The following is a 16306-nucleotide window of genomic DNA, read 5'->3' on the forward strand; positions in this document are numbered from 1 at the left end:
GCTTCCCCATCATCAATTATTAAAAACAAGTTCCACAGTAAATACGAGACAATAAAATCAAATCTTCTATAAACGCAATAAAAAATAAGAGTCAAAGTGACGCTTTCTTGTTCTCTTTTGCTTGGAACTGTATCCGGAGGGCTGCTTCTTTGACGTCTACATATTCTAGTTGTGCTTTCAATAATGTAGTATCCTGATTTTTTGCTTCAGCCTATAAAGCGAAATTTACGCTGTATAACGAAGAAAAACATAACCTGATAAACGCACGCCCACCTCCCTGATTTGGTCACGGAGCATTTTTCGCTCCAAGTTAGCTGTGAGGATATGCGGCGGTGTGTTCCATATCTCATCCAAATCGGATGGCTCTCTGGAACGCTCTGCATTAACAACTAGTTCTTCTTTGGTACCAAATATGGAATCAAAATAGTATGGTACCTCAAGTATCCGAAGTACAGGACGAAAACAACAAGACTTCCGAGAATTGAGATCAGTTTTTTCGTACCAAATTCGTCGCTACTGTAGTAGTCGAACTTAAAAGCTGGTTGTGCAACACCAGCACCACGCTTTCGTCCCTATTTTAACAGATGTTTCGTTAGAATGCATGCACTACGATAACAATCTACGACAGAATTCCTGCGAGAAACAATTTCAAAAAGAAAAAAACAGAAGCTCACCTGGAATGCAGCAGACTGACTGAACTTTGGTTCCGGAGACTTCTCAAGTTTGACGGAAACCCAGCGTTTTAGTAAAATAAAACCCCGACTTGGTCGTAATCGCAACAGCATCCCTTGGAAAGAGCATTTCCTCTCAGAATAAATATGGGAAAAGCTTTACAGAAATAACTCATTGCGAAATTTTCCGACATACCCAGTGAACAAAAAATATCCTTCATAAATTTTTATGTTCGTATGAGTTTTATCACTTCGAGTAATCAATGGAATATGTTATAAAAATATCACATATTGGTCACAATTAAAACGATCCCTGCACATCTATGGCATAAGTGAAATGAATATCACAAGTACTGTGACCGTCAGCAAACGACGAAGGACGTTATTGGGCACTACAAACGAATAAACGAATCTATTAATTAATCAAAAAAATATCCTCTGCAACAACTTGACAACATTCAGAGTCGGCTTAAAAGTATCACTCCACGAATCTGGGATGGGTGCGGGTTTCAGGTGAGTTATGCCTATACGGGGTCGTAGATTATGGGGAGTAGGGCGATTCCGTCCATTTCTTCCTATCTTCCGTTAAAAAAAAACGGACGGGAAGTTGCGGCGCGTGCACAAAGCTGGCGCGCCTAAATGTGTGGTTACCGTAAGTCGCGCTCAGCAAAATTCATCTTGTGCCCCGGAATGCTCGAAGTCACATCTTCGGGACCGTTTTTTACGGCACATAGGAAGAAATGGACGGAATCACCCTCCTCCACATAATCTATGAACCCAGTATAGGCATAACCCACCTGATGCGATGCGTCTCCTGTGTAGGGATGCACTGAGCCTTCTCTATAGTACGGGGAAAGTTATATAGACCTCTTTTCTCCTTCTAGTTCTTTCCTACGGAAGTCCACTTTTAATGCATGGGTTGGATTACGTAGTTTACGCAAAGTACACTGCCATTAGTTTTATCATTTCTTTCACTCTTAGGGCGCCTCCAAGATCATCACACATTCAAATGCTGTTCAACTTTCTGTGTAGTTGTTCATGATTAGCATTGCATTACTAGCAGTCGCAGTCAAACCCCAAAAATGGGTGCTCAACCAAGGATAGCTATGCACAGTTACGGATAGAGGTGGCAGAAATCCAATTCTTATGAAGAGGAGATGCTTTGGAATCAGGGGAGAAAGGTTTTCTTAGCATAACGATTTTGAAGAATGCCAACAGTATACAGTTACGCAAAAAAGGACAGTACAAACTAAAGTCTTAAGGAAGCCCTAGGAGCAAAACAAGCAAAGAGACTGTTAAAAAAAAGGACTTCGCTAAAATTACATAATTCTATTCATACACTGTTGTGCTGAAAAAAGTAAGAAACTACAATGGTCCGGAGAACTTCCCCGTTCCGTAGAGAGGGATTTGTAGACGCATTCAAGACGCATTGCGTCACCGCTACACAACATGTCGAGTGTAGATCCATCCGCGATGTGAAAGGATGACCACCAATCAAATAAATAATAATAATGATAGATTTTGCAAATTCCAACTAAAACAAGTGACTAAAACAAGTGTAGTCCACAGCAGCGTAATAGCATTATTAAATGAGATAGTAATAACACCAATTATTTCCAACGAGAACTGCCAGATTAGTGTTGAGGAGGTTCCGCATAACACGCATCGAGAAACTCAAACGTCATTTCGTCCACTAAGGACTTGTCGGGAATTTGAGCTGCCATTCCGTAGAGAGCTGCCTGGAATAAGCTCCTTTGCTTTTGAAGTTTGACGCACTAGACTGTGATAAATTCATACCGTGGGACTTTTTTCTCCTTTGTCGGAGCTGACAATCACTTCAGTAGTAACTTCTGCGAGATCTTTGAGAAAAGAATCAACCACCTTTTGACTGGCGTGATTGTAGGTAAGACATATGTGAATACTAAAGAAAATCCTTTCACAACCAAATAATGGGTCAATTAGGTGATGTTCAAACGCTTTTGAAAATAAAGATCTCGATCAAAGAAGCAAAATAATGAAATCCCATATATGAATGAATATGAAATCTCCAAAGAACAGAGTGGTGACCGTCATTGTTCTATAGACAAAATAAAGAAGAAAAGAGTAGCAGTTCCAACATACGCATTAGGATTCTGAAGAGTGTTCAAATTCCATCCTCTCTTGTTCATTTTATCACTAACTGCAAAAATATTGAATGATGAGCTCTTGAAAGCAACCACCGATACGTCTGGAGAGCCATGAAGCTGAAAACTTATGTTAAACAGTGAATGAACACAACCGTATTTGTGACTAAAGGAACACTATTGATCCAAGAAGTGAACAAATTCAAACACGATGTCATTTGTAGGCAAAATATGTATTAATGGGCAAGAGAAAGCGCGTGATTTCCAGAACTTTTCAGAATATCACAAGTTTAGAAGAGGTCCAGAATCCATCCGAACAAAATGAAAAGAATGTTTTCAATCAAATCAACAACTCCAAGAGAACGAATAATTCATAGCGAATGGTTCGTGAGTATGTACCGCGAAATATGTTGAGAACCTCAAAGTTATGTAAAGTAAGGATGAAGTCTCTGGCGTATCAATCCACTTAGGATGCGCCAACGCGTTTTGCTGGAATTCGTAATCGTTTAGGTTTTGGAACGCGTACTGGCCTAAACAATGACTTGCGGAGGCCAGCCGATGATCAGGTCAGTGTTTTTATCCTCCCAGACAAGTCTGGTACCAATTTATCCACCCCGGAGGGATGAAAGATTTGGTCTGCACTAGGGCGGTTTTGAACCCTTTACTGTGTGGTTACAACGGACCTCCCACCGACTGCGCCACACCCGCCCTTCAAAGTTATGAGAGAGCAATAATTTATCAACGATGAAAATACTGCGAGGATAACATCAAGAATTGAAAGTGTCTCATCGGTTATCATTGACTACGTCCACAAGGAAACTATGTTGGTTTTTGTTGAATCTTCAATCTAATTTTTTCGCAGTACCAAATTATTCCAGCATAATTCAATGACTGCATTAACTTGCCTCTAATCCGTTGATAGTTTCTATGCCTGCTGCTATTTTCCTTGCGTTGGAAATGATCGCCTCACATCTTTTGCGATATTCATTTCTACCAAATGACAATAATGTGGCCCAAGCGGCGGCTGAATTGGCTCCAGCACGGCTTCCTATGTAGAGCACACTACAAAATTGTGTTAAAAGAGTTTCTTTTTCTAACCAACCGCATATGGTCGGGGTAGCATAAATTCCACCGGTCCACTCAGGAACTGAGAAATATTGGTAGTGCAATAATTCCTTGGAACGGTACATTACTACTGAACTTCCTTTCGGTGTGCAGCCGTACTAAATTAAAGAAAATATCGAAGAGTGAAACGTGAAAAACAAAAAAAAAAACGATACTGGAGGAGGAGCAGGAAATTATACTTACCTTGTGAGTGTCGCAACTGATACTAGTCACACCAGGATTTCGAAAATCAAAGATAGGTATACTGAATCCACAATCAGCCATAAATGGAATAAGAAATCCTCCTAGACATGCATCAACATGCACTGGAATCCCATACTTGCTTCCAAGCTGAACTCACATGAATATATATATATATATGTATATATATATATATATATATATATATATATATATATATATATATATATATATACCTTGGCTACTTCTGGCACAGGATCCACAGTACCTGACGGGAAATTAGGCGCGGATGCTACAAGCTGCAAATGATCGGATTATTATACCAACAATTACATTTGTACTAAGAATCTGTTAACATCAACATTAATATATCATCTGCAAGCAACGGAACGTGATTTATTGGTCCAGTAGTCGTGAAGGAGGCAAAAAAGTTTCGGTGTGCGAGATTTGCTGCCTTTTCGGCAACAAGCAGATTTATGAAGGAGTGTGAAAGCGCCACATTACTGTGAGATTCGAAGATATAGTAGTGTCAAAACGACATGCACTACGGGCAATTGCATAAGCGCTTGCGCTCGAAGCGGTGCGACGGAGCTGACACCATTCGTAAATATAGTTCGCGATGGGCCCATCTCGAATCTAACCGCTATCTCCACCGCGTCGCTTCGCGTGCAGACGCTTACGCAATTGTACCGACCTTACTATACCACCAGAAGCACATGAAAAGCATTATTTAACAATATGCTCACCATGCAGACATCAGAGTCTATTGCCTTCTCCATAAGCTTTATATCGACCCGATTGTTGTTATCCACATCTACATGACGAACACGCATACCGCAAAGAAAAGCCGCCTAACAGTAAATACGAAGATATGAGTAGCTCACTGTAGTCTAACCACGGTATTACACATCCCAACCTCACCTTATCAAAAGCAGCATGCGCCGTTCTTGCACAAACAATAACAGGAGTTTCAACGCCTAGTTGCAAAACCCTACAAAAAAAAACAGTGAATGAAACACACGCAAATAATAATCATGAAAGAATGTGTCTGGTCCCTGAGCAATGAAATGGATTCTACCTTTGAATGTAAGCTTCAAGATAGATCTACTCTTGAAATTTTGCCCGCTTACTCAGGAAAAGAAAATCAGTCAAATGATATTATTTAACTGATGAAAAGTTTTGTCCAGAATCCAGGATGGTTGTGATCGTTGCAGAGAAGACACTGTGAGGACAAATTACCAGACGTTACCAAAGCAAAAAGAAAAACTTTATTACTAGACTTTATGAAAACCAATGATTACCTGTTCCTGTATGCCAAACAAGCAAGAATTATTGATTCTGTTCCGCCAGTTGTGAGACTCCCAGAACTTTCCGGTGGAGCATTGTACAGATTTAAGACCTTGTAGCAGAATTATCGGATCCAACAAGTAATGTAAAACCAATAAATTTGTAAACCATGCGAATTGTCTCTGCTTCCATTTTACGGGCTCCCGGAAAAACATCTGGGTGAAGTGGATTTGAATAGGCATATTTGCTGTAGATCTGAACATCATAGGACACAAATAACGCTTCTCTTTATGTTGTTTACCACTTGATTGTACCTTGGTCAAGAGTTCGATATGTTGCGGAGACCTATCAGTGTAAACAGCACCAGAGACACGACCCTCATCAATAGCAAATTTACCGTACATTTCATACTTGCTAGCAAGATCAAGTACTGAATCCGACGAAATGGCTTTCACCGGTAGTTCTGAAAATAAAGGAGCCTTTCTATGTCTAATTATGAGAAAAAACGGAAGTACGTACCAGAAATAAACACCCTATCGCTGTCATCCTTGTGAATCGTTTCAATTATCTCCTTCTTGGCACCTGCTAGTTCCTTGTCTATTTTCTTCTTCACAAGAGGTAAACGACGAATTTGGGAGAATGCATAGGCAGTCATACTGATGAAGATCATAAGATTGAGAAATGAAGTGATGTGAAAAAACCATTCACAGAAACGAAAAAAGAGAATTACCGCTTAAGCAAGGGCTCTTCGCTACGCCTATATAGTCGAACCACCTTCAGATAGATTACTGTCCCTCCTACAGTTCCAAGAACAAGCCACAATGGATCGATTGCACGTAGTCGGTTACTAACGGCATTGTGCCCATTAGAAACACTTGATGCCACAAGTTCTAGCACTCCTGAGAAGCCCATCTTTCTGAAAACTCTTTAGAAATACATGAGAAATTAAACGAAAAATGTGACGAGCAATAAATATGAAGAGGGTTCCTGAGTCCTTTACCTGGACTGTGCTTAACGGCAATATCACTGTTTATGAAAAGACACTATGAAATGTGGAACATGCAAGATCTCTTATCTTTTATTAACGAGTAGGATTCTCGAAACGTCAAGGAAGATAAGAAAGGACCCCACAGACGCAACAACTAGATAACATGATGGTGCCATCAATGCCAAAATGAGAGCCCGTACTACTTCAACTTCGAATGAAAATGAGTGCGTGAGTGACCTGAACGACTCAAATATGCAGGAAACTGAAGGATACTACTGCGCATAAATTACAACAATTACACGGTTATATATATATATATATATATATATATATATATATATATATATATATATAATATATATGTATATATAGTGAGCGATCCACAAAGGACCAAGAAATAAGCACACAAATGACTAACAACAAAAGTGAGAACAGAGCATATTGTGTGAACGAAAGAAAGAAAAATCATTTCAATGTGCTTAAAGAAGATCTTCACTCAATTGTTGTCATATTCAAAAAAGGAAGACTGGAAGAAGACTGTCGAAAATTAAAAACTTCTTCCTCATCGCTTAATCATTCCTCTTCAATATCATCTTTCTTCTTCTGCTGCCTCAGGACAGCTCCGGGGGCAGGATAAGGACGTTGCTGGAAAAGTGGCCCACTAGCAGTGACGTCGGCGCCCGTCTTATCATGAGCATGGAGCCCCGATGACCACTTCCCTCTGAAAGGTGGCCGATATAAGGATTACAAATAAATTTCAAACATTTAAGACAGGCCAAGAAACGAATCATAAATACTCACACAGCAACATCCCCGTAGGCTGCAGGGTCCATGGGATCAATTCCCTTACGTCGTGCACGTTCTGTAAGAAAAGAGGAGAATAGAGAGGTACAACATAACGTTCAAAATATAATAATAAAAGAAGGATGAAGCTATATGATAAATTTATCTGGATTGTTTGTCGCTTACTTTGTAAATCATTGTCACACTGTTTTCGAGAAAATTAACACAAAAAAAGCCGAAAGGATAAAAATTGCGAGTGATCTAAAACGAAGAATGCAGAAAAAAATGAAAAAGGGATACTAGTATGGTTCGATATTAGTTCATTTTCTTAAAAAAAAAAGACGGAAGAACGAAAAGACAGAGATCCTCTCGAATGTCCGTGCCAAATAGAAAAAAGAATCACTAGAAAAAAAAGGCGACTACGACTGACACTTGAAGAGTTATAAAATAAAAAACAAGATTAAAAGTGCAATTGACAAATCATTACAAAGCCTTCGAAACTAGACCGCAAACATAAACATAAATGAATATAAGAGTGGCTAAATAGTAGCAAAGAGGCACGTTCCGGTTCTGCTACTGAATTGGCACTGGATGGAAAGATACTGGTAAATCGTTGAAAAACAAGGATTTAAAGTCCTTTTGTTTGAAATGTTGGACCAGACAGTACCCATCTAACGTTATATTATAACAAGTAGGGTCAGCATCCTCTTGTCTTCCGGAGGTCGATGATACGTCAATGTATAAATGAGCAACAAGCACAGCGATTATGAACGCGCGTGCAGCCTTACAATGACTTGCGGGGCCTATCCGATGTGTGAAGTCACTGTTTTTATCCTATCAGACAAGTCTAGTACCAACTCGACCCCGGAGGGATGAAAAGCTTGATTTGCACTGGGGCGAATTCAAACCTCCGATTGTAGCCACAGGGGAACCTCTTACCAACTGCACTACACGGCCCCAGGCATTTCGTTAAGAAGTTAGATGCAGAAGTAGGTTTAGCGCATCTTTTCTAAATATCTTTCTCGTAACTCGTCGGAACGAAGTGTAGCTGAAGTTTGAGATTTCTCATCTTTCGCTTGCGTTGCTTTTTAGGCATTAAAAAGGTTGACCCGTGTCATGTGAGCTGATGGCGTCGATGATTCCACTAAAACGTGGAAGCAATGACGAGGACCGTTTGTTGATATAAAAGGACCAGACGGTCACCGTTAACCGACGAGCGCCCTGCACGCAAAGATATGCTAAAATTGTAGTCAGGCCGGTTTCTTGGAGTTCACGTGACTGTATTCGGCAGTTTAGCCTGACAACACGAATGGTTGTTGCCAAAGATTCCATGCTCCCCTCAACAGTTGATCTTCCAGGTCATGGGTTTTGATGCTGGACCACAGGACCCTTTTGCAATGAACCACATAACAGTGCAGGTTATATAGCTGGTGGGTTCTCAATCAATCAGGAGTACAGTGGTACGCCTGATTGCGTTTAATTAAAGCAGGGGCACCAGGTGTTCGTAGTAGCGTACACAGTCTGAGTGAGCAATCAGACTCGTGTACGGCCTCAAATAATAAGTCAAATAAATAGCAGAAACTCTCCCAGTTACAAATACACGGCTCTTTTGATTTACCATAGCTCAGCCACCAGTAATAAATTCTGGAACAGCAGTGCAGTCAGGTCTTCCTCACATCCCTTTTTTGTATTAGTATTTGGATTTGAGCAAACTGCGACTAGAAAAGTGTGAAAGCTGTCAGACTGTGTACCTCAATTGGACAACTTTAAGATCAAGACCAGCTGATTTTCACCTACGAAACATCAATGAACTAATGAACTAGCTGAGCGTTGGGAAGTCGTAAACAATAGATAAAGATCAGATTCGAAATTTAATTCTTCCGAATATGATAAGAACGGGAAGCAGTTCCTCTCAAGCCAATAGATGTACAAAACAGGAAGAAGGCCGTTGAACTTACTAAGTCGGTCCCTATCGCTCATGTCTTCAAGCTTGGATGGATCGTCATCACTTTCTTCCCCTCGGTTGCCGTCAGAATCGTCAGAGTTACGCTTAATAATGTGGACATTTAATACCGTCAACACAAATGGTAAACAAGGCTTACCCTCTTTTTCTTCGAAAGAGCTGATTTTAGAGGCTTAGATTGATCATTTCGCTTTTCCTTGAAAAAGGATATGTAATGATAGCATAAAGTAATTGCATTCATTGTAATCTCGTTCCATACTAACATGGCTTTCGACAACATTAGCTCCCTCCATCCTTTCTTTCAAATCTTTCGCTACACGAGGCGCTGCTTCACCAATAACTGCGATTGGATGCCGAGGAGAAACCCAACAAACCTGCAAGGATGTGTCACATACAAAACTTTGACGTTAGAAGATAATAAAAAAAAAAATTGCAGAATAAAACAAGGGAAATAGAACAAACCTCATCAGTATCTTGATTCCAATAATAGTATCTCGCTATGCCCGCATCATAAACTTCAACCCATGGCTCAGGAAGTGGAAATTTTGCAAGCATTCGGCGACGCTTGCGGAGGTACGACTCAGACAGTCTTGCAATTGCAGAATTTGATCAGTAAAACGAAGTTAACGGAAAGAACTGGTAACTAGGAAAGGATAAAGGATAAAATGTCTGGCGTTAATCAATCCGCTTGGGATGCGCCCCCACCTTCACTTCAATTCAGAATCGTTTGAGGTTTACGAACGTGTAACTAGCCTATGCAACGACTTGCGGTGGCTAGCCGACGTGTCAAGTCAGTTTTTTTATCCTCCGAGGCAAGTCTGGTACCAATTTTTCGACCCCGGAGGGAAAGGCTTGGTGAGCACGAGGGCGGATTCGAACCGATCGATCGTGCAGGAAGTGGAGCCTCTAGCTGCTACACTACACCCGGGCTTGGCGGTAAAAAATGATAAAAGAAACGAAGAAAAAGAATCCACTTACTTCAGATATATACAGTACTTCCAAAGCGAGAGAGAGAACTGACAAAAAAAGATTTACCTGTTTTCCGGAGTCCCTTCCCTCCAATGATCATAGCAAAACTCGGAGCATAGATGATACGGATTATACTTGTTAGGACAACCAGGAGCACCCGACGAATTCACCTCATTAGCCTTCTTCTCTTTAGCGTCGGCAGAATCATAACTTTCAGCAATAACTTCCTCATTGGCTGTAAATTAGACACTCGTTAAGAACCACTCTAGAAAACCATTAACGAACTTTACCAAAATACTTACCAGCTCTCACAATCCCTCGTTTCTGAAGACGAGCAAGTAAAGCCGGTGGCAACGAACCCATACCCTAACGGCAAGCACGGCTAGATACCAACTATGTGATGTGCTGCCGTTGAGGGTGATTTTGCCCTGAATTCGATGGCTGGCCACAAATCTGCAATTGCGGATTTGGGCATCTTCACGAGCAATTGTCATCATCGCGAATCTGCACGGTCTAGCTTGTGGTGTTTTTTCAAATCGTATTGTGGTTTCCTGCAACATATTCACGTTGCTTTTGTGGTTACAAGAAGAGTTCTGTCGATTTCTCCGACTTCCAGAAGTACCCTTTAAGCATTTTGCTCCAAACCATCCCGCACCATGGCGGATAATTCAAAGCAGAATGATTCGAAGAAGCCTGAAGAAGAGGGTAGCTTTGACAAAGAGGTTGTTTATTCTAAAGTTAAAACCTCTGCCCACTGCTTGAATACGCATTTCAGGTGATCTCCAAACATCCAGATATGGAATTAGCCCAACTGCGGTTTCTTGTAAATCATCCTGAGCTTGATAAAGATGTCAAAAAACAAAAACTCCAACAATTACAAGCAGTACGTCAAGTTTTCTTCTACTGGATATCTTTTACTACTAGCAAAGTTCGACTGCAAAATTCCAATATTTTTTCTTCACAGGCTATTAAAGAGTTCGATATGGCTCCACTCTATGAATTAATTTGTGGAGAGATTGGTGTCCCCGTAGACGCTGCCCAACTTGCGCTAATGAAAGAAAACAACAACAAACGATTGAAGGAAATAGAAGCGGAGATCGTTGATGCGGAGAACAATCTTGGTAGGTTCTCTTGACACGGAGCTCGAATTTCATTCCTTTGGTGTTCCTGTTCCTTCTCTATAGCAAAAGCAAATACAGCGAACATAACAAAAATACGAAAGTAGAAACATAAAAGACCACAAAATAGCAGAAAGAAAAGCAAAAAGAAGGAAAACAAGAAAAACTGTGGAAAAATTCAGATGACGTCACTTGGCAGAAATTTAGCAGGTTGTCTAGCAAACCACTCCCAGACGGCTTCACAGTTGAAAACCGCTTCGCTCCATTACGGTTGCTCGTGCAACTACACCGTGGTTCATGTCGTTTCGACCCGACTATACGATATTGCATTTAGGCGGTACCGAAGTTCGCCTTGCATGGTTGCGTAAATTCGAATATTTTTGTCAAATAGGGGACAAGGAGAACGCATGCAAAACGTTTACGGTATGACGGTCTATGTTCCTCAAACGATCACATTTTCAAATCACATTTTTCTTTACCAGTGCTGTGCTGATTGATCTACCTCTTTAGTCCACATATGACAAAACGGTCGGTATGGGTTATCGCATCGATTTAGTTTTTAATATGATCCGTGTTGGGCTATTCTTCCTTGATCACAGTTTAATCAACCAACATATCACAAAGGCAAAGGAACTCATGGAGCAGGTTAGCGTTCTTTTAATTCAAAACTCTTTTTTATTGCTCCTTTTATTATCAATTTTTTGAAGATAGTTCAATTAACTTTAGTCGTTCTCCTGTTATATTTTGGCCACCTTGTCTTGTAGACATTCGTTGACAACATAGAAGAATTTGGTCAGAGGAGCACCTGTCTTTGAAACGCTGCCTTAACTAGAAAAAATAGTTCTCTTGTTATGTTCTGTTTCTGCCCGTTGCTTACACTGGCTTGGATAGGTTCTTTTTTGTGTTTGGTTGTTTATCATTCGTAGGACCAACAAACCATGCTCAATATTCCTCTCTCAGATCAGCACAAAATGATACCAGCATAGGTGCGATAGAGAGAAGGTGGACCCTCTTCAGGTGAAACGGGTTTAGCTCATGGGGTGCAGTTCAAGTGAAGGGAGTCCTTTCGCCAACTGTCCAAAAGTGAAGGTGTAATTTCCCCAACAGGTTAAAAGTGAAGGAGGTCCCTTCCCAAACCGTTCAAAGGTGACGGAGGTCACAACACCGGCTCCGACTATCGCACCTACAGATAAAAGGATAAAGTTTCTGGCGTTAATCAATCCGCTTGGGATGCGCCCCCACGTTCACTTCAATTCAGAATCGTTTGAGGTTTAAGAACATGTATATGGCATATACAATGACTTGCGGTGGCTAGCCGATGTGTCAAGTCAGTGTTTTTATCCTCCCAGACAAGTCTGGTACCAATTTATCGACCCCGGGGGATGAAAGGCTTGGTGAGCAATAGTCGGATTCGAACCTCCGATCGATCGTGCAGGAAGCGGAACCTCTAACCGCTACACCACACTCGCCCACGCACCTATAGATACCAGCACTTTATACCCTCCAACAATTTGACCAGTTCGTTTCGCTCTACCTTAAATATGATCAAACTGTATTCAACACAAAATCAGATGCTGAAAATATTGTCGCGAATGAGATAAGTACACTAAGAAAAAAATCCCTGACAAACTTTATTGGTCGTTTACATAAGTACATTAAATAGTTCATATCGCAGTCTCTTAGAGCCATTATTATATATATATATATATATATATATATATAGAGAGAGAGAGAGAGAGAGAGAGAGAGAGAGGGAGAGAGAGAGAGGGAGAGAGAGCTTAGCAGTCATAGATTTACAAAGGTGTTCTAAGAATTACAACTCGATTGATATCTTCAAAATGTGACAATGTAGGGGCGGAAGTATAACTGCTCTCAAATAAGATGTGATAGAAGACAAGGCTTCTGGTTTAAGCATGCATGAAATAATGGGACCAAATCAAATGATTTCTGGAATACTTTCAGTTAGTTCTCTTGTGATTGGAGGATGTGAATCTTTTCTGCTTTCCAAAATTCCTATCTCAGCTGCTTACACCTATGTTTCCGGTAATTTGTCCACCTTTTGTTTTAAGGGTGGTGACTGGGAACGTAAGAACCGTCTTCGTTCATATGAAGCTTTATACAAAATGTCTGTGCGAGACTTCACTGGGGCTGCAGCCCTCTACCTTGAGGCGGTACCTACATTTGGCTCCTACGAGTTGATGACTTACGAAAACCTCGTGTTCTACACTGTTGTCACTGCACTGTTTGGTTGGTTGTGGTTACGTTATATTCTCTTGATTATTGTTTACTATTGGTTCTTGATTTAGCACTCGACCGTCCCGATCTTCGAGCTAAGGTTATCAAGTGCAACGAAATCCAGGAGCAAGTGAGAAATTGCTGATTGAAAACTTTTCTCCTGGAATCAGGGTCTCTTATGTTTTTTTTTTTCTCTAGCTCACAGGAGGTGGACTGAATGGGGCTCTGATCCCTGTACGGGAATATCTCGAAGCATACTATGGATGCCACTATGATCGATTCTTTATACAGCTTGCTGCTCTTGAGAGTGAAAGAGTAGGTTTTTTCTTTATTCCGCACAAAAATTCGTATTTAATTGTTTTGCAGTTCAAATTTGATCGTTATCTTGCTCCACATTTCAACTACTATTCTCGTGGAATGCGACTTCGAGCATATGAACAATTTCTAACGCCATACAAGACAGTGAGCAATTATAAGGATATTTTGCTTATTCTGTAACCTGTTTGTAATCAAATTATTTTATTCTCAGTTTTATATCTGCGGGAGTATCATTCCTCGAGTTTGCTGTTTTATTCTCAGTTTTATATCTGCAGGAGTATCATTCCTCGAGTTTGCTGTTTAAGTACTAGTTTTCAGGTGAGAGTAGATATGATGGCGAAAGATTTTGGTGTTTCTCGTGCTTTTATTGACAAAGAGTTGCATCGGCTTATTGCAGCAGGACAACTGCATTGTAGGCAAGTGTTATGTATGTTAGCTTCCCTTTGCTCCAACCATCTTCTACAATAAAACCGGCTGTACAATAAAACCGAATCTAGCTTTCATGACGCTAGTTTCAGTCCTCTCAAGGTCTGGATTAAACAGAAAATGTAGCGGATTCGTAGCTGTTTATTGTAGTGACGTTGAGTGATGTATTGACTGCATACTCGCAGCGATAAGCGTGCTTATAATATCCGTTTAAGTTTCAGATCTTTTTTGTGTTTGGGATTAACCTGGAAAGTATTCAACTTGTCTTTTTATTTGGTTTTTTTTTTTTAGGAAAGAATAGGTTAATCCAGATCAATACGTCAATATGCGTCCCCATCTCTCATACATTTCGCTTAAGAAAATCACCTTTTTGCTCTAGAAAAAGTTGTGTGCAACATCATACCTTCTACAGAAACAGATTGCTCACCTCTCGAAAAGCTGGAAGGAAAGTCTAAAACCAAAGGAGCAACATATTAACTTGCAGAAATCACAGAACATCAGCCGTTCTAGTGTTTTTGCTATTTTCATACATTCATAGTGTTTTCCACCACTACATCGTCGATTTATCCCTTTTTACTTGAAACCAAATCGGCTGTCGGTCTTGAGAGTTTCTGCCAGACCTATTTTGAATGTTAAAAATCACATATTGGACATTTTATGTGATGTAAAGACTTAGAAAAAGGCATGATATGGACGTGAGTGTAGACATTCTAAGCGATGTGCTGGTCTAATCCAAACTTCGAAAACCCTTCCGGAAGAACATCGCGCTAAATTCCAGTCATTTCACAGCCCATCTTTACATTGTGAAACTGTACATGAGTGCAATCCTTTTACAGCGTGGACACCAAATTCGAGGTTGTTTTGTGAGCTACAGCATTTACTCTTTCTATATGGAGTTGGAAGAGATTTTTCTCTCAATGAAAATGGCACGATCTGGATTTGACATGAATCGCAAATCTAAGGCTTCTGCATCCTCACAAATTTGTGATTTCCCAAATATGGAATGATTTCTAGCGGTTTACTGCTAGCTGTCACCTCATTCAAGTAACTTCCTCGAAATTTTTGCTCGCTCGCAAGCATAACTGTACGTTCGCTCAGAGTGTGACTATACTCCGAAGGTGATAATGTTTCCTATATCACAGCAATGGACATCCTTTTTTGGTTGCCTCTCATTTTCTAGCATGCAAACTTCTGCATTAAGATAATTTGTATGCCTTATAATTTCAAACATGTACAGCAGAGTCAAAAACGACATGAAGGACGCGTAAGCGGTTGCGCTTGAAGCGGTGCGGTGTAGCGCAGCCGTTAGGATCGAGTGAGGACCTTTGTTACCGTTCACTGCTGCAGTTCGGAGTAGTTCCACCTCGATCCCAACCGCCCTCTCCAACGCGCTGCTTCGAGAACAGCCGTTTACGCAACTCCATTGTGCTTCATTCATTTTGATCCGACTATTCAACCCCCCTATTTTGCTCTTTGATGAATGTAGTTGTTTAGAAAGATTAATCGTAAGCTGAGTCATTTTCATTGGAAATTCAGGGTTTTTGCAGGATTGATGCTGTCCGTGGCGTCATTGAAATGAATCATCCGGATTCGAAGAACTACCTCTATAAGGCCGTCATTAAGTATGTTATATATATATATATATATATATATATATATATATATATATATATAGTGCCCTTGGGTTCTGTTTGATGATAACATTTTCTCCAATTATTTCGGCTAATGTTGTTATTTCTAGAGACGGCGATATTCTCCTCAACCGCATACAGAAGCTCGCCCGTGTAATCAATGCATGAAAGATGTTCATTCCCAATAAAATGTTCTCAAATGGTCATATAGCTGGACCTATTAAGTTATTCATTGTGAAAAAAAAAACTGATTGGAGATCAAAATGTTCTCTGTTCATTATTCCTACTTGATTCTAATTGGAAGGAAGAAGCATCCTCTCCTTCAACAAGGCATAAATTCATTCTCTAAATGTTCAACTATTTCATGGAATAGTGTAATTGTAACCGAAAATTCTTTTTTTTGCGATAATCTATTATAATCTTGTGTAGGTGTAGTGTAGTCGGCAAGAGGTTTCACTGTAGCTACAATCGTTAGGAGGCTCGAATCCG

General features: G+C 40.3%; 4 protein-coding genes across 4 annotated transcripts; 1 reads left to right on the plus strand and 3 right to left on the minus strand.

The window, feature by feature from the left end:
* Nucleotides 1-91: 91 nt before the first annotated feature.
* RB195_000025 (uncharacterized protein) lies at nt 92-892 on the minus strand (the record flags this gene model as incomplete). The annotated part of the gene is made up of 5 exons (XM_013443685.2): nt 92-211; nt 274-367; nt 436-572; nt 675-787; nt 868-892. The coding sequence occupies 5 exons, from the start codon at nt 890-892 to the stop codon at nt 92-94; spliced, it is 489 nt and encodes a 162-aa protein (XP_013299139.2).
* A 1413-nt stretch (nt 893-2305) lies between these two features.
* On the minus strand, nt 2306-6298 carry RB195_000026 (uncharacterized protein; the record flags this gene model as incomplete). Its single annotated transcript, XM_064196154.1, has 14 exons — nt 2306-2410; nt 2469-2592; nt 2793-2914; nt 3700-3842; nt 3897-4017; nt 4103-4249; nt 4336-4398; nt 4846-4950; nt 5021-5090; nt 5401-5498; nt 5555-5641; nt 5701-5849; nt 5906-6042; nt 6117-6298. The coding sequence occupies 14 exons, from the start codon at nt 6296-6298 to the stop codon at nt 2306-2308; spliced, it is 1653 nt and encodes a 550-aa protein (XP_064052035.1).
* A 649-nt stretch (nt 6299-6947) lies between these two features.
* Nucleotides 6948-10452, minus strand: RB195_000027 (uncharacterized protein; the record flags this gene model as incomplete). The annotated part of the gene is made up of 8 exons (XM_013443687.2): nt 6948-7095; nt 7176-7236; nt 9116-9206; nt 9260-9316; nt 9384-9494; nt 9583-9709; nt 10156-10324; nt 10392-10452. The coding sequence occupies 8 exons, from the start codon at nt 10450-10452 to the stop codon at nt 6948-6950; spliced, it is 825 nt and encodes a 274-aa protein (XP_013299141.1).
* Nucleotides 10453-10745: 293 nt separating this feature from the next.
* Nucleotides 10746-15985, plus strand: RB195_000028 (uncharacterized protein; the record flags this gene model as incomplete). The annotated part of the gene is made up of 12 exons (XM_064196155.1): nt 10746-10811; nt 10865-10972; nt 11054-11210; nt 11542-11630; nt 11718-11852; nt 13277-13454; nt 13514-13572; nt 13641-13757; nt 13809-13904; nt 14079-14176; nt 15734-15808; nt 15928-15985. 12 exons carry the CDS (start codon nt 10746-10748, stop codon nt 15983-15985), a joined length of 1236 nt encoding a protein of 411 aa, XP_064052036.1.
* Between the last annotated feature and the right edge of the window lie 321 nt (nt 15986-16306).

The sequence above is a fragment of the Necator americanus genome, chromosome IV (assembly GCF_031761385.1).
Source record: "Necator americanus strain Aroian chromosome IV, whole genome shotgun sequence".
Taxonomy (NCBI): domain Eukaryota; kingdom Metazoa; phylum Nematoda; class Chromadorea; order Rhabditida; family Ancylostomatidae; genus Necator; species Necator americanus.